Source organism: Labrus mixtus, chromosome 18 (assembly GCF_963584025.1).
Source record: "Labrus mixtus chromosome 18, fLabMix1.1, whole genome shotgun sequence".
Classification (NCBI taxonomy): Eukaryota; Metazoa; Chordata; class Actinopteri; order Labriformes; family Labridae; genus Labrus; species Labrus mixtus.
In genome coordinates, this window is record NC_083629.1 from 8,150,335 (window position 1) to 8,172,593 (window position 22,259).

The 22,259-nt window shown below is 42.0% G+C and overlaps 1 protein-coding gene and 1 long non-coding RNA gene across 2 annotated transcripts in view; one reads left to right on the forward strand and one right to left on the reverse strand.

Moving 5' to 3' along the window:
* The window catches only part of sptbn5 (spectrin, beta, non-erythrocytic 5), a 44,441-nt gene extending 24,365 nt beyond the window's left edge, over positions 1-20,076 (reverse strand). Inside the window, exons 1-22 of the mRNA XM_061062613.1 lie at positions 19,969-20,076; positions 17,862-17,976; positions 13,342-13,509; positions 13,039-13,155; positions 12,707-12,864; positions 12,401-12,629; positions 7,004-7,090; positions 6,802-6,909; positions 6,064-6,148; positions 5,632-5,765; positions 5,135-5,355; positions 4,447-4,585; positions 4,215-4,349; positions 4,020-4,108; positions 3,684-3,837; positions 3,293-3,496; positions 2,799-3,005; positions 2,337-2,508; positions 2,089-2,225; positions 1,714-1,926; positions 1,268-1,420; positions 58-188 (exon numbers count right to left, since the gene is read on the reverse strand). Of these exons, the coding sequence (XP_060918596.1) occupies positions 58-188; positions 1,268-1,420; positions 1,714-1,926; positions 2,089-2,225; positions 2,337-2,508; positions 2,799-3,005; positions 3,293-3,496; positions 3,684-3,837; positions 4,020-4,108; positions 4,215-4,349; positions 4,447-4,585; positions 5,135-5,355; positions 5,632-5,765; positions 6,064-6,148; positions 6,802-6,909; positions 7,004-7,090; positions 12,401-12,629; positions 12,707-12,864; positions 13,039-13,155; positions 13,342-13,509; positions 17,862-17,975 (3,155 nt within the window). The 5' untranslated portion in view covers position 17,976; positions 19,969-20,076. The remainder of the gene's footprint in view (positions 1-57; positions 189-1,267; positions 1,421-1,713; positions 1,927-2,088; positions 2,226-2,336; positions 2,509-2,798; positions 3,006-3,292; positions 3,497-3,683; positions 3,838-4,019; positions 4,109-4,214; positions 4,350-4,446; positions 4,586-5,134; positions 5,356-5,631; positions 5,766-6,063; positions 6,149-6,801; positions 6,910-7,003; positions 7,091-12,400; positions 12,630-12,706; positions 12,865-13,038; positions 13,156-13,341; positions 13,510-17,861; positions 17,977-19,968) is intronic.
* LOC132993011 (uncharacterized) lies at positions 12,537-13,471 on the forward strand. Its single transcript, XR_009676412.1, has 3 exons — positions 12,537-12,622; positions 12,812-13,286; positions 13,384-13,471. It is a non-coding gene; the product is annotated as an uncharacterized LOC132993011 (long non-coding RNA).
* Positions 20,077-22,259: the final 2,183 nt, after the last annotated feature.

The following is a 22,259-nucleotide window of genomic DNA, read 5'->3' on the forward strand; positions in this document are numbered from 1 at the left end:
GCATCACTCGGCTGGCAGATCATATTCTGACTGAGATCTTCAGTTTCATGTTTGCACCTGTTGGAGACCTTCCTCTGTCGGGCCTGAATCTCTCTCTGTTTACTGTGTCGGCTCTTCACCAGCTCCTCAGCCATTCTGATGATGTCATCCAGCTGGCCACGCCCACTCACCAACTCAGTCAGGAAGTTCTAAAAGTAGGAAGTTTCCTTTAGTAAAGGCAATACCTTACATTTAAAGGGATACTTCACCCATTTGCATTAAGCTTTGTATCATTAGAAACCTGGTAGTATTTTTGAATGGTCGTGCATCCCACCCTCATTTTCCCCTGAGATGGGAAATCTTTGTATTTCTAAGTCTGAAAAGGAGCTTCCAGTGACGCAAAATGAAGATTTTTGCGTCACTGGAAGCTGTTGCGGTTAGCGGGGTGAAACTACAATGCTAGTTCCTCATATTTTCGACCACTGAAGCTACAGACCTATCAAAGATCAGTGGGTGGGAACTCACTCCCAGAATCCAAACTTAACGCCCGCCATATTGCTTGGAAGCTATGCTAACAGGCTCTATGGAGAAAGCTGATAATGGCGAAAAAATATAAATATAGTGGCGAGATGGCCGCTGCCGGCTCAGCAGCCGAGACATACAGTAAGGCCTGCCTGTCGGCGGCGGTGAGGACGAGGATTCCGGGCCGGCTCAAGCTGGGGCGGACTGGTAGTGTTGGTGCTCTCACTGTTTGTCTATGGACACAGACATAGAGTCTGTTTTCTGCCAGGAATTTCCAAGATCAATTCTGGAAGAAATCTCGGAATCAGTTGAGGAAATGGTCTTATGTGTTGAAGTAAATATGTCTGTAAATGTTTTTATATTTCTACTGCTATATTGTATATTTTGGAGAAACTGTAACGATCGAATTTCCCTCTGGGATTAATAAAGTATTTCAGATTCTTTCTGATTCTGAAATAGAGGACCTTAGTGGGAGTGGCCTGCGGTGCTGTGCATTCAGGGATTTGGTGTCTTTCATCCACATGAGCCAAAAATACACTTTCTGCCTTTTCTCGACCAAGAAGGCACCAACTTCAAAATGTATTTCACATTTCTACTACATATATGACCCAATGTTGTGTTTCAACGGGTGAAATAGCCCTTTAAATATTTAAACTCTCACTCTAAGTGTGTTCTGAAGGAAAGAAGGTCAAAGAGTGCAAAGTTATAGATATAGTTAAGATAATAAGTCTGAGTCTGTGTTTGTGTTGCTGCTCAAACTCTCCACCTCGTATTTGGCCTGGACGACTCCCAGGTTGTCATTGTCGGTGCTGAAGGTGTTCAGGATGTTCTCCTTGTCCTCCATCCACGACTCAAACTCCTGACAGCTGTTATAGAATCGATGCAGACGCAGCGTCTCCTCCAGACTCCTCATCTTTGACTGCAAACACAAAAACATGTGTGATGAACTTTTCACTTCTCACAGAAGTAGGGCTGTCACATTACCACAGATTTGATACTAGTAAAAATGAAATGATATCAATACCTGTTTAGATTAAACAGAAACAGAAATAGAAGACCTAGGCACCGAATAATCCAAAATTGCAGGCAAAAATGAAGAAGCTCCAAGCTCTACACTTCTCTTTTTGCTTTATCCTCATCCGACCACCTTGACGTTTTATTTTGATGTTGACACACAAATAAACTACATTTCCCATGCAGCCCCTCTCTCACCTTGACCAGGTTGTACAGGAAGTTGTAGTCCTGGTCCAGGCTGGCCTGAGTGCTCTCTACAGTCTCTCTCTGGTACTGAGGGTCCGGCAGCCATGTTGTCTGAATCTCAGTCGTGCTGCGACGCATCGAGCGGCTTCTCCTCGGGCAACTTAGCTTCCTGCTCGGGCTTTCAGGCACGCCATTGGTGGAGGCGGCTGGGGTGGGGGGAGGAGCCTGAGAGAAGTGAGGACATTTAGGTAGTGACTGAGGATGATTAGACTCATCATTAACCAAAACATTTTATTAATATATGGAAAACTCTCGACCTAGGGATCTGATTTGAGTGGTAAAGATGATTACTGTTGTAAATTGTATTTCATTGATCAGTGATCTTACAGACGCCGGCAGGATGCTCAGGTATGTTTTGGGGATGAGCTGCTGGTTTCCTCGGCTGTCTCTAGCCAGGACTCGATCTTCATCCTGCTCTGTGCTTATGATGGTCACAAGCTCATTTCGATCCCACTGATACTGACCTGCAGTCAACACAAAAGTTCACCGTTAACTTTTAAAGAGTCATTCTAATGACCTCTTCTTAATTGTTTGAATCATTCCCATCAAGTGACTCAGAGAAGACTCTCTTTTACCTCTGCTGTATCTGAAGCGGACCTTCGCTTTGCTATCCTCTCTCTGAGGGGCGCAGCTCCCAGAGCCCCTCCCACCTCGAGAGCTGCGTGGTGGTGATGTCATTGTTTCTGGCCCCTCCTCCTCTCCAGATGAGTCGCTGTATTGAATCATGGTTTTCTGCTGAGTCTCCACCTAAACATGAAGCGTCAGTGTTTAAAAATCTAAAAATTAAATCAATATGGTAGTGAACTAAACTTGCTTTAAATCTAACGGCCAGCAGGGGGCGACTCCACTGGTTGTAACAAACTGTAGTCTGATATTTTTCCCTCAGTAAACATTTTCCTAACAAGTTTATGTTCGTAAGATTTCAAGTTTCAAGTCTTCTTCAACAGAGCATCATGTTCATTTAGTCAATTATGGTCATAGAGATCAGAAAATAGGGGGAGGAGTTAGTATCACTGAATGCTATGAGTTTGACCTACAGTCAGGGTCGTTAGCTGTGCGGCGCTCCTCGCCTGCTCCCACAGTCTCTTTATCTCTGAACCGTAGGCCGCCATTTCCTTCTCCAAACGCAGGTGACGCTGCAGCAGCGCCTCCGTGCTCGACTCATCTTTCCCACAATCCTCGCTGGTTAGCAGCGGTTTCCTATCGCCCAGCCAGGAGTCGGCCTCTGTTACATCTGCAAAGTACTGAACATAGAAGAAGTATTCAGCTGTGAGAAAGTGAAGGTGGATGTATTATTGAATTGTTTAATTTTGGACTCGCACACAAGCGGCTGTGTCATGAGTGTCATTGATGACGGATTGACGGACTACACCGTCAGAACCATCGGCACTCTGTTCCTTGAGCACTCTGTTCCTTGAGCACTCTGTTCCTTGAGCACTCTGTTCCTTGAGCACACTGTTCCTTGAGCACAAGGAAATACAAAATACACCTATCCTTATTCATGTCTCCACCTGTTCGGTTAATTTGTTACCTGTTTGATGGTGGCGGCTGCCTGCAGTCTGTTGCGGCGTTCGGTCGCCTCGTCGCTCATGTTGCTCCACTGTTTCTTTAGAGTCCGGATCCACTTCTGGATGGCCCGCTGGTTCACCTGATCCTGTTTGGACAGCAGATCCTGACCTCGACCCAGAACCCCCTGGTACAGGGTCTCCTGGGCCTGAAGCTCCGCCTCCAAAACCTGCGAGAAGATTATGGGATGATTGTCTTGACATGTTTTCGTCAGAAAACAGATCGAAAGGACTTGAAAGATGTCAGAGGATAAGTTTAAGCTGAGATCTGCTGACTGGGAGTCCTTATGACTTGAGTTTTTTTTTTTATTCTAATGAAGCAAAAACAAAACTATAAATATGAATTTTAAAAAGCACCTTATGTTTGTGTTGGGCCAGATGGATGTGGTTCAGGTCTCGTCCGAGTCCAACAGTCTGAAGCCGCAGCCAGCGTTCATAAAGCCACGCCTCCAACTCCTCACAATCGTGGAAAAACTCAAACAACCTCAGCTGAGCCTCCAACTGTCTCCTCCTGAGAGGAGAGGAGAGGAGAGGAGAAACAAGGGAACAGGATAGAAGTGGAGTAGAGAGGAAACAAGGAAACAAAAGAGGAGATGAGATGAAAAGTAAAGACACAGTGAAAGGACAGATGAACACATTGTGTAAAGGGGACGGATACTGAATGTTCTGCTAAAGGTGATCAACAACGTGTACCTGTTGCTGCTGAGGGACACCAGAGATTTATACTGAGTGTCAAGAGCTCTCACTCTGTTCTGAATCTGCTGACCGTCTTTCACCTTCACCTGAGAAGAAACGCCAAAGAGAGGGATGAAAACTTTCCTTGGCTGTGGAGTAAGAACTCAGACATGTACATGAGTAAAATAAGGAGATGAGGATAACCAGTCATACCTTCAGGACTCTGCTGCTGATGGTGTTGATGGTTTCACCGTGAGCTGAGATTTGGGCGTCCAGGAGATCCTGCTTCTGGAGGAGGGACTCCACCTCTGCCAGCTGTTTTCCCTGATCAGACGAGCTGGCCTGAGTCTGGAGAAAGCGAGAAGGAAAGAGACATCTTTTACATGAATGCACAGTATCCTCCTCTGTAACAGACTGCATTGTTATAGGTAGAGCGTGAACTCACCTGCAGTTCCTTCAGCTCCTGGTAGACAAGCTCAATGTCTCTGAGAACGCTGAGATTATCAACTACATTTCCCAGCAGCCCCCTCTGGTCCTGGAGCTGCTGCAGCAGGTCCTTCCATCGATGACTGATGCTGTCCTCTCTTACAAACACACACAAATGTACAAATATATGTACAACATTCATTCATATCTGCTTTAAAGGAGCAGTATGTAACTCTGATACCTAGTGTTTAAAATGGGTACTGCAGTGCAAATTCAAAACATTATAGAGAGCTGTCTCCCCCCCTCCTCTCTAGAGTCTATGCTCACGCAGGTCACCATGTGGTGGGCACTGAAGCTTCAGTGATTAGCCAGCTCTGCATCGGTCTATAAACCTTTCTGTGTTCTAACCTCTCTCCATTTTTCAGCTTATTAGAAACATGTCGATAAGTAACGATCCTAATGTCTTTGAGGTTTATTTTCTCATAATATTCAAAGATTTCTAAACCTGTGCCTTTCATTATATATTCTGTGTCTTTTTTCCAGGTTCTAAAATACCTGAATTCCCTTTACAGTGAACTACTCATACAGCTTGACCTGACCAATCCTTTGAGTTTGATGTTTAAGTCGTGTTAATAAACGTTCAGTCCTTCACCTTTCTACCAGAATCTAATTTAAACAGTAGAAGGGGGGGGGGGTTATTCTCTCACCTCCTGATGATCTGCTCCTTGCTGTGGTAGTTTTCCCTCTCGATCGTCTTTGCCATGTCTCTCAGAGCAGTGAAGCGAGGCTCTCTGGCCAACGCATCGGTGGACAGAGCTTCCAGACGCCGGCCGGCCGCCTGAGCCTCCTCCAGGGTGGAGAGTCCTCGGATGTCCTGCCTGCGGATTAGACGCAGTGTGTCCTCCAGATACCCCTCCCTTAGCGCCGCCTGAGCGAGCAGACAAACAGAACATTGACCTTAAGAGGTTTAAAGAGCAGTACGGAGGTGATTCAACTATTCTTAATATTAATTTCTTAGACATGAGACCTATTTAGGTTCAGAAATATGAAAGAGAAATACAAAGTAATCACTGAAAATGTGTTTTGGTCAAATTATCTTGCAGTCAAAACGTCTCAGAGAAAGGAATTTGCAGAAAACAAACTCATTAAATCTAAGAAGTTTTGATGTAAATCAGTGTCGTGCTTTACAGAAAGATGTTTTTACCTTCCTCTCAAACTTCTGGGCGAGCTGCTCCAGGTTCTCCAGGCGGAGCAGCGCCTCCTGCAGGGCTCGCTCACGCTCGTGTTCAGCTCTCTCCAGCAAAACCCAGCTCTTCTCTACGTCACTCAGGGTTTTACCTTCACAGAACAACACAAATTAGAAATCAGACCACACTGGTTCTCGGTCATTAAAGTTAGTCAGAGAAAAACATTTTAGTAGGACTAGCTTAAATGCGAGTTTGGGGCGCAGATGGTCTATCTGTCTGCCCCATGAGGCTACAGTCCCCCAAGCGGGCGGCCCAGGTTGAAATCCGGCCTGCCAGCTTGTCATTCCCTGCTCTCTTTCCCCTGTTTCCTTGAAAAACGAAGCCTATATGTGTCTTTATTTGTGGTACCTCACTGAGTTTGTATCTGTTTAAATAAGCTTGTTATTCACCCTCTGGAGGATTATAAGCCCTTTGGTTGTTTGCCGCCAACTGAGTCTTCAAACTGAAAAGATGAGCTTCAATCGCCCCACGCTCCTGAAGTCAGAGAGAGAGAGAGAGAGAGAGAGAGAGAGAGAGAGAGAAACACAAACATGTCATGACGTATAAAAACATAAATAAAGAGAGCATTGAAACCTCCACCCAGAGAAACAAAACGAAACATTAATTTAGCAAAAACAAAGCACAACTTTAAGATATTTCATAGTGTTGAAGTCAAGACCACAGTAGCCGAGACCAAGACATACCCGAGTCCAGAGTGCTCAGAGACCAAGACAAGACCAAGACCATAATATCAAGTAAAATCCCCATCTTTTGTTTCGGAGGCGTTTTACTAATTTAGATCGTAACACCGGGAAGGTTGCAGCTGTAACCTTCTTATCACAGTAATGATTTAAAAATAGCCTCTCAGTGGTGGTCTTGACCGGTCTTTGATTTAAAATCCTGAGTCCACCCAGTCTGTCACCCGGACGAGACTGTGTAAAAATGCTCAAGACTAAGACCGATCAAAGGTCTCTGCAACTAGTATTTCAAACTGACAGCATCAGTTGATGTTTCCACTGACACTAGAAACAATCGTCCCATGTGTTGGAGAAAGTGACAGATCTGACCTGAAGACTGAGAAATAACCTGAACTCCTGAAAAGAGGAGCGGTAAAGGTGTTCCTCTGACCGTCGTGAAGATGTTCTTACCTGATATTTTGGCGGTTTCTCCACCGTCCTGTACGTCTTAAAAGCCGTCATCAGCTTCTGCATCTCCCTCACAGAGTTCGGGAACCGTCTGTCATTCAGCTGCACCACCTTTAATCAAACGACGATCAATTAACAAGTTCAGCTGTGACAAACTTCAGCTCTTTTTCTAAGATTCAAGGTCATCCTATGTCGTGTTTGGTACCTTGGTTTTGATCCAGTGGAGCAGATTTGAGACCATTCTCTCATACTGGACCTTCATGGCATCCAGCTCCATCAGCATCCCGACAATCTGAGGAAGTGAATTAGGACACACAGATAAATTATTTTGCTGCACCGAAGTAATCACTGTCAGTATTTTAAATATGTTCAGAAACAGGAAACTTAAATGATTGGAAATATTACAGAAAGAGCCAAAAAATTAACCTTTATAAAAATGTTCTTAAGTCCCACATAAACCTGAATATCATCAGCATTGGGACAGAAAAAATACCAAGACTAAAAGAAGGTGGCCCTAAGATCAGTCCCTGAGGAACCTCACCTTTAATCTGAGAGGATTTTGGGAAGCTTTTATCGAGTTAAAACAGACTAAGGTATATCATTTACTTTCATAAAAGCAAAAGATGAGGTCTAGAATTTTGTTTAGTTTTTTAGCTGGAGGGTTTTGAGAAATTATTTTGTATTGAAACAAAAAAGCACACAGTAAACAACGGAACAGGACGTCACAGAGACAAATAACAAACCTTGTGGTGCGGGACGGGGGATGAGTCTATCCTGTACTGCCTCTTCAACCACTGACCGCTCAGACTGCCTCCCACTGACATACTGATAACCCATCCACGCACTGACCTGCAGCGTGAAACCCGGGTTCTAACAGTTTCACTCACAATACAGATCCTGCAACTATATCCCGTTTAGGAAACCTGAAACACATCCTTGACCCACAATTTATACCTGAATGGTGTTTTTATACTTTAAACACACCTGGAAACACACAATAACAGCTAAAAGGTGCTTCTAGATTCTTAGGCCACACATGATGCACTAGAATACACCTGTTACCTCCGATTAAAGCCCAGAAATGTTTGTTAAGACCTCTGAAATACCTGAAACACACCTGAAAATTCTGATCTCAAACACGCCTGAAGTAACTTCTGTCAACTGATTAAATCCTGAAATCTTTTATTAAAACCACACACTAATGTGCCGTGAACCTGTACCATGCAGAGCAACAGCTGAAAATGTTTCTACATACCCTGACCGGGACAGATCTGAAGTACACCTGTGATACCTCATAACAAAACTTCCCCTAAACCGGCCTAAATTCACGTGGTTCAGGTCATCGTGACAACCTCTAACATACCTGAAATACATAAAAACTAGACGTAGAAAGCCTTTTTCCAAACCTCCTAACACACATAAGAAATATGTGACACACCTGGACTTACCTGGTGCAAGTGGAACATTGTTACGTGACTCCAGGTAAATCACTGGAGCTGGACATACAAGTGCATTAACAGCCAACACTGCTGGATTACCAAACATCACAACACGAGGAGGTTTATAGTTCAAACACGTCAGGCTCCTGAACTCATCAGATGTTTTAGATCACCAGAATAATGTTCACTTTATTTATTCACTTGGGTTAGGGTTATCATCCAGGGCGCTAAATGACTTGTTCTGTAAATCATGCCATAGTTCCCCAATATGAAACCAAGAATTTCACCAGACGGCTTCAAGCCTCTATGTAAGCCGCTGAAACCTCGTACACGGACTCTCTTTTCCGAGCACTGGAGAGCAGCACTCCCCTGGCAGCCCTGCAGCGTTCTGCCCCTCCTCAGAAGACTTCCAGAGAGCTAGCCAATCAGAAAAAACTGGGCACATGGGGAGGGGGGCCTTAAAGAGACACCAGCTTCAGTTTCAGGCAGAGGCTGAAATAAGGGGTTTTACTGACGCCAGTATCAGATAAATAAGATCATGTAAAGTTGCTTTAATGGTTTCACACACTGCTGACATGAAAGGTGAACATGAGGAGAAGATGAGAGCTTTGAACAGGATTGCAAAAACTCTACAGCCTCCACATAATATCACCAGATTTGACCACTTCTACAATGTCGACATTTTTAGTTGACCTAAGGAAAGGAAGTAAGAGCTCCTCTCACCACAGCAAACATCTGGATTGGACTAGAGCACAGTTTGAAGAGTTTAACTGAGAGTTGAGTCCAAGAAAAAAACTACAAATCCAGAGGAGCTAAAGAGCTAGCATCTGTTCTCCCTTAATTTCAATTTAAAGCCAAGAAGCATAACAGCAAATCTTTGAGCTTACCAACCCCACAGAGACAACTCACAACCCCTGACAGAGCTTCACAACAACAACAACAACCAAGCTCTTCTAAAATCCAAGGAGAAATCCTCTGTGGTGCAGTCTCCACTGAGGTGAAACAGACTGAACTCAAAGCTTCTTCCGTTCTCTCTGTGCATGTGCAAACAGCAGGTACAGGTGTGTAGCTCCATGTTAGCACTGTAGCTGTTAGCTCTGTGAACGACTCCTCTGAATGTCCTCAATGTGATCTGCTCTGATTAGTTTAGTGTCTGCAGCCCCGCCCACCATCACCGGCACAGGACTGAGACGCTGCTCCGTCACCATACCAGCTCACAGGAAACATTAACACCGGTAATCCTATAAAGCTTTTCCACAAACAACTGTAACATATCTGCATGGTGTTTTTATTTGACAGGTGGGTATCCATGGGTGTCTCTTATGCCTGTGGCATGAATATAAAACCTTAATATTGTGGCTACTCTTTCTGTTCTCCTGCTGTGTGATAAATGAAACCCCTCACAGTAAAGGTATGGTGTGTGTGCTGTGTGTGTTGCAGCTCTGTCAGCAGGGGTCCTACTGTCAGTGTGAATCTAATCCAGCAGTAATCCACACTGACTGACTGATTGACAGGAGGAGGAGGAACCTGAGGGATTAGCGACAGGCAGCATGTGAGTGTGTGAGCCAAAAAGGAAGTGAATGTTTCTACAGGTACCTGCAGAGACATTGGTTTGCATGGAGATGCAGTGTTTCCCCTACAGCGTTGTGGGGGTGGGGACAAGCCGACATGCCGACACGACAACACAAACACTTGAAGGAATCTTGGTGTCCATGTGTTACTTTTAATGACAGCTGTCCTTTTCTATCGTAAAGGTATCCTTAAATTACTTCTTTCCCTGATTTCCGACTCTATCCACTATCATATCTCTACAATAAAGGCACAAAAAGCCCAAAAATAAATCTTTAAAAAAAAAAAGTAATAATAATAAATATATATATTTATTTTTTTACTTGACTTTCGGGGGGGGGGGGGGTGCAGCCTGCCCAATATAATGGTAGGGGAAACACTGAGATGTGTGTTTTGGTTTGTTTTCTGAGTGTTTGGTGTGTTTTGGTTTGTTTTCTGAGTGTTTGGTGTGTTTTGTTTCCCCTTCCCCCCTTTGCCCTCTGTCCTTATTCCCCCTGCACACCTGTTACAGATCTGCAATCACCTACTCCTACAAGAACTCATCACCAACACTTAATCCCTTCTGGATCGTTGTGCCGTTTGTGGTTAATCTGAGTCACAAGTCCAGCTCAAGTTTAATGTTCAATCTGCCAATCCACATTATCACATACAAAGCCCGCCCGCCAGCCAGCCAGAACATCAACTCCCATCTATTCATGCCTTCACCCCCAGCCCCCCCCCACCAGTGGCCTATTCTCTTTCCCCTGCAGTTCCTGAAGAAAGTTCCTTATTGACACCTTACCTGCCGTCGTTCTGCTTTTGAGTTCAGCCGCAGTCAAGACAAGATTGTCACAATATCCGAATTTTAAACTCTGATATGATTCTAGTAAAAATCATATGATACTGATATCTCTTTTGAAACCAAGGCTATAAATAGGAAGTTCTAAACACCCAATTTCAGGTAATTTCTTGTTTATAATGAACAAAAATTGATTTCTCCACGCTAACTAAATTGCACAAAAACATTGGTGACATTTTGCCAATTAGACAGTGTGTAGGAGTCAGCTTGAAATGTTTGATGGATTTATTCCTCTCTTACACACCTGTGTTATAAAGTTTTTTAAAGATTATGTATTTTCTTATGCTATCCATCACCAAAATAATCTATCATCTATCATAGACTATCATTTTAAAACACTCATTGAAGTGCAAACACTTAGGCAGCCTGCACTGGCAGTGAGCAGACAAACCATGATGGTCAATTTAATAAGGCAGCTGCTGCAGTTCTTTTTGCAGCCTGCAGAGGGAGCAAAAGACCACACTTTGGACCACCAACCTTTGAGGGAGTGAGGGGAAACAGTCAAGACAAGATTGTCACAATATCCGAATTTTAAACTCTGATATGATTCTAGTAAAAATCATATGATACTGATATCTCTTTTGAAACCAAGGCTATATGCTATATTCTTATGCTATCCATCACCAAAATAATCTATCATCTATCATAGACTATCATTTTAAAACACTCATTGAAGTGCAAACACTTAGGCAGCCTGCACTGGCAGTGAGCAGACAAACCATGATGGTCAATTTAATAAGGCAGCTGCTGCAGTTCTTTTTGCAGCCTGCAGAGGGAGCAAAAGACCACACTTTGGACCACCAACCTTTGAGGGAGTGAGGGGAAACAGTCAAGACAAGATTGTCACAATATCCGAATTTTAAACTCTGATATGATTCTAGTAAAAAAATTCTAGTAAAAATCATTAGAGCGTGGATTGTCACAAGATTGTCACAATATCCGAATTTTAAACTCTGATATGATTCTAGTAAAAATCATATGATACTGATATCTCTTTTGAAACCAAGGCTATAAATAGGAAGTTCTAAACACCCAATTTCAGGTAATTTCTTGTTTATAATGAACAAAAATTGATTTCTCCACGCTAACTAAATTGCACAAAAACATTGGTGACATTTTGCCAATTAGACAGTGTGTAGGAGTCAGCTTGAAATGTTTGATGGATTTATTCCTCTCTTACACACCTGTGTTATAAAGTTTTTTAAAGATTATGTATTTTCTTATGCTATCCATCACCAAAATAATCTATCATCTATCATAGACTATCATTTTAAAACACTCATTGAAGTGCAAACACTTAGGCAGCCTGCACTGGCAGTGAGCAGACAAACCATGATGGTCAATTTAATAAGGCAGCCGCTGCAGTTCTTTTTGCAGCCTGCAGAGGGAGCAAAAGACCACACTTTGGACCACCAACCTTTGAGGGAGTGAGGGGAAACACATACTACACTGATCCAAACCAGTATCCATGCTACAGAAGAGAGCTTCACAAATTGGAAAAATACATTTTTACCAGCAAAATAGAACTCAACATTCCTGTCTTCTTTTTGACTGCAAAAATTCACAGCTGACATGTTAAGTACAAAAGTTTTAGATCCTAACTGTTAACCAGTAAGAAGCTCGGGGGAAATGTTTTAAAATGTTTTCAAGGTTCCCAATAAAATGTAGATGTATATATCTCAAAGTATTCAACTTGTAAAAAGGAAGATATTTGTGATATTTGTGTTTCACTACTATGAAAACCGCTCTTTCAGACCTTGGCGAGTCTCTTCTGGATGGTCTGTCCCTGCTTCATCTTGGAGAAGTAGTGGTAGTACAGGGACACGTAGGTCATGATGGACTTCTCGTCCGGGTGAGGAACCACCATGTCGTCCACCTCCAGCAGCTGCATGATGCTGAACTCTCGCTCAGCCATGGAGAAGGCGTGCTCCAAGTTACGACGGGGGTCATCGGCATGGAGACGGCGGTAATCAAACAAGTCAGACCTGGGATGTTGAGGGGGGGGGGTGAGGATGGACAGCAGAAACAAATGTGTTTGTGAGTGTTTTTCTAAGTGTGTTACCTGTGTGCGTGGATGAGGGCGTTGAAGGCGAGTCCGCTCCTCCAGCTTGAAGAGAAGTCCTGCACGTCAACGCCATCGTAACCCGACGTTTTCCTCTGACACCAGATCAACAGAGCCTCCTTCGCCGAGCGATGAGCCACACTACCTCCTCCACCAGCCTGAGGAGAGAGTGAGAGGAGAAGAGGGAAGGAAATGAGGAGAGGAGAGGAGAGGAGAGGAAGGCAGGAAAGAAAGGAAGGAAGGATGGAAGGACAGAAGAAAGGAAGGAAAAGCACAGTTAGAACAACAAAGAAAGAATAGCCACAAGGAATGGTGTGGGTTTAATTCCCTACCTCGTCCAGGTTGATGGGTCCGATCTGGAACCTGAGGATGATGATCCAAAGCAGACCGAGAATCAGCGTGCGGTCTCCGTCCACCACATTCTCTGGACCAATCAGATCCACCCGAATCTGAAAGAAAAGATCCGGAGGGGGTTGAGAAAGATTTACATTTTCTGGACTCTGAATGACATGTGGGAGCCGTCTTTGGACTTGGACAGGTGAGTTACCATGGTTTTAATGCATCAGAGTGACTTGGAAAGGTGAGTCAGCTTTGTTTTTACACTCTTACTGGCTTGGAGGTGAAAGGTGAGTTACCTTGGTTTTGAGGAAGTTGATGGCGTTGCTGTTGTTCTCCAGACAGTGGACTCTCAGTTTGCGGCGGCTGGGCGGCGGCAGCTTCTCTCTGGAGATGAACTCCAGCAGACGAATCAGAACGACTCCGGTCTTTAGCTCAGTGTAAACGTCCGTCAGCTCCAACGGCTCCTGCAGGAGGCGGACAAAGTTTAAAGTCATGTTGGTCCCGTTCTGACCCAAAACCAACGTTTTACTGACACATCTCAGCATAATTTCAGATAAACACACCCAACAAAAATGCAGCACGTTTACATCGAAGATATCAGAGGTACTGATGACTACCACAAGTTTAAACTAAACGTAAAAATCAAATGATATAAATACTTGATTCAAAGCCAAACTAACAAAAAGTTGCAATTTTTTTTCATGGATTTATTCCTCTCCAACACACCTTTCGAAGGAAAAAGTTTCAGCTCCGAACTAATGATTATTAAAATGTCTGACTCTGTTGCATGAATTTCAATAGCTTGAGAACTGAAACAGGATTTTAACTTGTACTGGAGTCTATTTAAATCCACATATTGGCAGTTAGGTAAACAATAGGAAACTTTCTGCACCTCTGCATGTTACATAATGTCAGCGGTGAGCGTATACGGAGAACTCTGACTGAACTTTGCTCTGTGATCTGCAGGAAGCTCAATGTTACATAACGTGTGTCTCCTCTGTTTCAGGACATCCTGGTTATCTGCAGGTCAGAGGACATCTTACAGCTATCTCGTCAAGGGGAGACAGTCTTAGAAACAAGACGAATGCCCTCCTAATTTTATACTCAGTAATGTTTTTTTGATTTTACAGTTTGTAAGAACCTCTCTGAGACCTACTGTCCTCCGAGTCTTCCTGTGACCACAGAGCACTCAGACCTCCTGATGCTGCTCTCCTAGTTAAAGACCACGCCCAACAGTCCATTATTTTGTTTTTCTCAAAAATCATCTTCTTCCTCTTTAGAATGACAAAGTATAAATATATTTTATTAGGTGATGTAATAGCATGATAAACATAACAAGTCATCACAAGACAACAAGAGTAAGAATATGAAGACAGAAACAACAACATTGAAGGCTATACAGCTGCAGAACCACTGCAACACCAGAATCCCCCGAGGAGACACCAGTCCCCCACCAACCCAGACCACTTCATCCAGACGCCAGTCCCCTACCAACCCAGAACCCCAACATCCCAGACCACTTCATCCAGACCCCAGTCCCCTACCAACTCAGAACCCCAACATCCCAGACCCCCAACACCCCAGACCACTTCATCCAGACCCCAGTCCCCTACCAACCCAGAACCCCAACATCCCAGACCCCCAACACCCCAGACCACTTCATCCAGACCACAGTCCCCTACCAACCCAGAACCCCAACATCCCAGACCCCCAACACCCCAGACCACTTCATCCAGACCCCACAGCTTGATAGAACCACAGTCAGAATATGTTTACAGCAAGTGAATAAACCGTCTCTATACTGTATCTTTAATTTGGGTAAATTTTAATCAATCAATCAATCAAACTTTATTTATATAGCACCTTTCAGACAAATTAAATTGCAGTTCAAAGTGCAGAGTGCAGAAAAGTTGTTGACAAAAAGTAGTTTATAAAATCATTGATAAAATCATTGAGAGACTAATGCACACCAATAAGAATTAAAAAATATGTATAAAAAGAAAAGAAAAGAAAATACGACACATAAAAGCAACAAGATATTAAAATAAATACATAAGAGGAAAATATTTTAAATTGTCGTAGGATAAAAAGACAATACAGTAATGTTAAGATTTGAATTGATATAAAACACTATGTAAAAGCCAGATTGAATAAATGAGTTTTAAGACTGCGTTTAAAAATCTCGATTAAGGAAAGAAAGAAAATATATATTTACATACACCACTCACACAAACACTGTTTTCTCCCTTTATTACTTCAGTTATTACATTGATGAAGCACCCAAATTGTATTATTTGATTTGATTTCAAATTTATTTATTTCAACATATTTGTTTTCTGGATAGTTTGGTTTTTATATTTTAATTTGAGTTTTTTTTGTTTAATGTTTAACACTGTTTTGTTTGTAAATTAAAAAGTTAAATAACAACAATAATTTAAGCTAGCTGCAGGTCGTTAGCATTACATTTAAGATAATTAAATTATAATAATTGAATTTGAATAAGATCTTAAAGTGGAATTTTTTCTGCTTCGGTTTACGTTGTTGGGAATTTTGGATTACGTTATTTTACGCAGGACGGTTAGAGATCAAACCAAACATTTCGGTCTTCCGGTCGTTCATACATTACCGGGAAAGAATTACAATTACATTCAGACTCACCGGAGTAAGGGAAATCTCCGTAAGGACTGATAATGTGTTAAAATGCGATGTAAGGTGAGTTTATGACAGAATACATGATTTAGTCCGACTTGGTTCACTTCCACCGACAGGTAAATTCAAACTCGCGCCAGAACTCTTCTTCGGCCCTTCTCTCTGATGCTCCGAATGGACGCGGCGCGCTCAGTGCTGCCACTGGTGGCCAAAATATGTATTACACTGAATTATTTGTAAGTGGGAAGTAACGGAGTTTATCTGATGCCGTACACAATATTTTAGTATAATTTCAAATCAGGATTGTCTGAGTAGCAGAATTTTAAACTTTGAAATGATTCTAGTTAAAAATCTAACATTATTTATACCAGTTTGGATACCACGGCATTAAAAATAGCCCCAGATCAGAATCAGAATCAGCTTTATTGGGCATATGCTTAAACAGATGCTTTATGTTTGGTAATTTCTTATTTTTAAATACCAATAAATGCAGGCAAACTTCTCTACACTAGCTAAACTGCACAGATACATTGGCAACGTACCAAAAAGTTGCCCATATATTGTCAATTCAGACTAAAACTATGACTGTAGATCTGAAGATATTTTAAAGCTTCTGTAATTAAACGTTTTGAAAACCTTATTCTGAGGAACCTATAGTATACTTAACAACTTTATACTGTCTAAAATATCTACATTAAAAAAATGTAAATGTTAGCTCTGAGTCCTGTAACTTTTATCCCTCAATTCATTTCAAAAGGACTTTATTATAGTACAGGTAACATACATTTACATCGCTAAAGTGAAAGTGATTCTTTGTTATGATCCTTATGATCCCCATTTTACTAAATTAATCACTTTAACATGATTTATTTCCATTTTTGTTTGCTTTTTGCATCCAAAATATTATGCAATCTGTTATCAATTCTTACATAATAATTACGTAGTCGCAGAACTCATAATTTAGCTTCAAACTTTGAAGGAGTGCAGAGGACATGACCTAAATGAAGGATAGTAAACAAACCTCCTGCAGGATAAGAAAGTGAAGTAAATGTGTGTTACAGCCCTCAAGAATTCTTTCTCTCCCTGCTGCCATCCTGCAGAAATCCCAGAGGAATTCTGGGAATGAAGAGCAGCAGCAGAAAGGTTCAGCCAACAGCTTCATCAGTCATCCAGTTATCAGAGAAAGAAAAACGTGAAATCTAACCCAGACCTACGAGAGCCCAGTGGAATCTGAGAGCTGCCCTCAGGACAGGAGACAGAACTACACTCATATTTATACTGTGTGTTTTTATCTGAGGGTGACGGTGTCAGCCATCACGGCCCGATGATTAATGAGTGTTTGTATGTGTGTTACCAGCTGGTAGACTGCAGGTTATCAGACAGGAACGTGACTGATAACAGGGGGAATAACACTGACTTCATCTCTGCAGGCGTGAAACTTTCTCTTCTGTTCGACTCGTAAAGGTCTGACACCTTTAAAGCCGACAGAAACACAACAATGATAATGAATCTTTCAGCTAATACCATTAGTGCAAGCTGAATCCTGATCCTTTATTCAGAGTAAACAGATCTGTAAATGTTTTTGTTTTTTTTAAATACTTTTCACAAGAAAAAATGAAGAAGAAAAGAATCCAGATGTTTGTAACTAAAGTGGATCCAGGACTCAGAGGGAGCAGATTCATGCAAAATCATGGTGTACAGAAACAGAGATGTGCTGAGTCGATGTTCCGTGCGTGAATGTTGATTACAGTGATAATAAAAGTAATGAAGCTGCCTGCATGTGTCTGCAGACTCAACAACAAACACAGACAGAGACAAAAAGAGAGAGAGAGAGAGCCGGCATGGAAACACTGGCTGAACACACTGTTCAGGACAGGCAGAGTGTTGAAACACAACAGAAGAAGAACTTTTACTTTGAAAAGTCAAACCACATGTTCCCTGTGATGAGACTTTGTGGTTTAAATGTGAATCGAGAGCTTTGAAGGTGTGTTCTACGTTAAGAACCTTAAGAACTTTAGTGCTTTGGCCTTCAGTCCAAGGCTATAATAAATGGATGAAGAAGATCTTTGTGTGTTGATGTGACCTTTTGACCTTTACATATTAAACTTGAAAACCGCTGTGTTCTCGTCCTCTCTCTGTTTTCCTTCCTGGACTCTCTGCGTCTCACCCCGTTCTTGTAGAAGACGCTGTTCATCCACTTGGTGAAGGTTTTCTTCTGGACCGCCATCCTCTGCTCCTGCAGCTCCCTGACCCGGCCCAACCCGTCCTCCTCGCCCTCCATCCTGAAATAACAGAGAGAGAGACGTTTCAGTATCAGACATCAGTTGTAGGGTTTATTCCTCGATGGGAAATTAAAAACTTCCTTTTTTTTCTTTTTTTTTATTAGGTGCAATAAAGTGACAAACTGGTGATATGAGGCACACAAAAAAAAAAACAGACAAGGTCAGGACAACGACTCCAAAATACAGTATAAAAAAAAATATATAAGACAAATAAAGACAGCAAAATAAGACATCAATAGACACACATCATACTACAAACAGAAAAACTACAAAACTATATGAAATACCTAAGAAAGGATACAAAAAGTGGAAGAAGCTATAGAGAGAGAGAGAGAGAAGGGGAGGGAGAGGAGGTGCTTAGTAAAGGGGACTTGAGAGGTGGAAGAGAGTTGAAGAGTTGAGCAGTGGTATGTGTTGAATATCTTGTATATTGTATTGTATGTATATGTATTGTCATGCCCCTCCCTCTTGAGCATCCTCCCAACAAAAATAGCTCTGTGGTGATTTGTTTGGGTGGTATGACAGAGTGTGTGTGTGTGTGTGTGTGTGTGTGTGTGTGTGTGTGTGTGTGTGTGTGTGTGTGTGTGTGAGAGGAGTATATATATATATATATATATATATATAAAAAGAAAGGGGAAACAGGGATAATAATAATAAATATGTAATACTAATTATGATGATATGTCTTATGATGGATTGTAAGTAACATGTAGCCGAAAACTTTGGAAGAAGGGAAAAACAATAATAATAATAATTAAAAACTTCCTAATGATTTAAAAATAATCATATTTAGCAGCAGTGGAGAGGAGTGAAGGGTTTGTTCTGATGTGTGCTGCGGGAACCTCACGATAACGTTTTAACAAAAGTTTGATATTTCAGAGTCGATGTTCCCGGTTAATCCTCTCGGGAGCAGACGTGATTTTAGAAAACCTCCTGACTGTCCGTCCTGAAGAGGAAGCTGTCAGCTCTCTCTCTCTCACCGAGTTCACATAAAAAACTTTTCTTTATGCTGACGAGAGCAAACACACCTTCAATACAACACTGCTGTAAAAATTCCTCACCTGTCATAAACCACTGTGTGTGTGTGTGTTTGTGTGTGTGTGTGTGTGTGTGTGTGTGTGTGTGTGTGTGTGTGTGTGTGTGTTAAATTGTGTGTTAAATTACAATTCTACAAGAACAAGTCAAATTTTTACATTTCTATAATTATAGAATTGTTTAAAGCAAACATACTCATTAAGGTAAGGTCACTTTATTTGTACCTACAGTGAGTGAGTCAGTTACATACTAAGAGAATAAACCTCTTAAGGGAGGTCTTTTTAAACATTTCTAGGGGGCGCTATTGAGCCTTTTCCCATAAGTCACAAGAGAAACCACCAAACTATGTAGCCTAATATTTTTGCCAAATGTGGTGAGTTTTTTGAGGCATGTTCATTGGGCACAAAGAAAGAAAGAATGAGTCTTTGTATTCTAAGAGGGTCAGAGGTCGGTGCTCGGGCCCTGATAACCCATCAGAACCAGGCAAATACAAACACGAGACAGAAATGTGCAGAGATCAATAGTTGATTAATACTAAGTGTAAATTCGGCTTTTGATCTCGCATTATGCTAAGCTAAGCTATGCTTTCATAGCTTCATGTCCACAGACTTTTCTTTTCCCTCTGCTGAGCACCTTCCACATCTCAAACCCTGCAGTGAACTCTGGTGAACACTGATTTCTAGCACAATACAAACACTAAAAACAGATCCTATATACATCCTGCAGAGTCCTCACACACCGTGCAGAGGAAAGAGAGGGGTACAGACACACAGGAATAAAAATAACCTGAGCATAATAAATCCTTCAGAGTTAAAAACATGTAGAGAGAGAAGCTCTGCTCACACTCAGAGAACAAAAGACATGTTCAAGTACAGAAACAGAAACAGGACAGACACTCAGACGCACTCAGAGATCCACATAAACAAACTTAAAGAGGACATCAGTTATTTCTCTTACTTTTTACTCTCTCTCTTTGTTTCTTCAGCTGCAGAATCTGAGGCGGAGTGAGTTGTCCAAAGACGTGTTGAATAAAATCCACCTGCAATCCTTCATACAGTCAAATTATTCTGGGGGGTGTCTGATTGGAATGTCACCATGGAGAGAGAGAATGTGTGTGAACTTTGAAGCCATTGGATTTACAGCATGAGCAGCTCTGCTCACCTGACATCAGGTGCAGGAGTCAAAGTTCACACTGACGGTGTTAAAACACACACACACACACACACACACACACACACACACACACACACACACACTTCACTGTCAGCTGAATGTGATGTTTAAGGTACATCAGCAGGTTAACTGTCAGTGTGCACCTTTGTGTTAAAGGTGAGATCTTTTGAAGGAAATATCAGTGGCGTTTGGGTTGAAATATGTGGTTCTCAACTTGGGGGTTGGGGACCAGAAGTGAGTCGTGGAACTGTTTTCAGTGGGCCGTGAAAGTGTGCCTGGAAAAAAAATCATTAAAAAGTCTATAAAGCACATTTAAACATCTGTCACATGTTTTGTACCATCGGAGGTCCAAACTGCACAATTTTTCATTAAAGGTGGAGTCAGTAGAAATGTTGGTAGCAGTTTGTAAACACAACATTCAAACATGGCCCCTCCTCCTGTGCTCATCTCCCCCATTAGCTCACCCTCACTGCTGGACTAAGTGTGTACGTTTACCGCTTGTACCTACACTGCAAGCTAACGCACGCTAGCACAAGCTAACCACCGGTGTTTGTCACCTGCCTGTCCAACAGGAAGTAGACCAACTCCACGTCCACGGGTAAAAGACAGCACAAGGTTCACCCTCGTTTTAGAACAATCTTTATCCGCTTGGTGTTTCTCCTCACTATGATTATATTATATTATATTTTCTCTTCTTTGCTGCTACGTCCACGTCCGTCATATTCACCGGTTTGAATGGCGTCCAATCACTGAACTGTATCCACTCTTAAACTCACCTGCTGCACTGTCATTGGCTGGAGGAAACACACCAGCTCCGCCCAGAAACGTCCCAAGTCAAGCAGACTTTTATTTTATTTTATGTATTGTATTTTATACATTTTATTTTGAAGGAGAAAGCTGCCTTTAAATTAATCTGCCTAGTTAAACACATCAGATATGTGGGTCGTTATTTCTCTTTGACGAGTTGGTGGTTTGATTTTCACTAGAAGCACGTCCAAGTTTAAAATTCTGATTTTGTGACAACGCTGCATGTGATGTAAATGTTGTGGGAACTTTGAATTATTTGGGAGACATACAAAAACATCCCCTGAAATAGTGAATAAACTTTATTATACTCCGTCTCTGGTGACAGAAAACTGAGTTACAGACAGCCAAACAACGAGAATACAAAATACATCAGAATCAGACAAATGAAAACCTTTACAGTCAGATACATGGAGATTTAATTAGAAATGTTTTCATTGAATGTACAGTTTAAATGAGAGAAGCAACTTTACACAGAGAGCATTAAAAACTGAAATTTCCCACTCCTTAAATCAACCATTAGATGTATTTTAGGGACCTTAAATCACAGATGTTCCCTTATATGGACAGATGACATATACAAGCAGAACATTTTCTCTACAATAGTTTAAAGGTTTATTTTCATTTTCATATTTTTAAAGGCACCAAACAGAAGCGGCCCAACCGCAGATTCCTCGAGCACGTTAACCGCCCCGTCATAGGAGCAGAGGACATTGAAACACGTCTGACAGACGAGTGTGAGACAGAACAGGCACTGCTGTGAACATTTATAAAGGACCAATCAGACAGATCATGATCGTGAGGTGAACATAACTAAGAAAATAAACTCATCCCCCCCCCCCCGTCCCCCCCCGTCCCCCGTCCCCCCGGGTTTATGACTCCACTGTCCTATTGCTAAAAAATAAAGGCGGAAAAAGCGTCAGCACAGGGACAGAAAAAACACCATCAAGGAAGAACTAAGACTAAAAGAAGGTGGCCCTAAGATCGATCCTTGAGGAACCTCACTTTGCTTGAGTAAAAAAAAAAAAGCTGCGTTTCTAAGTTTCTGCATTCTTTGGGTCATTTTTTATCTTCACAAACAACTCTGATGTTGCAGAGTCTCTCCGTCTCACAGGTACGTCACATGTTTCATTGCTAACGTGGTATAACAATGCTAAAGAGGCGCGGCACATCAGTCAGTCTATAAAACGCTCTATTTGTTCACATGCTGCCTTCATGTGCTCCTCAGAAACATCGTACATCCCAGTTATGCAGTCCTAATGACGACATTC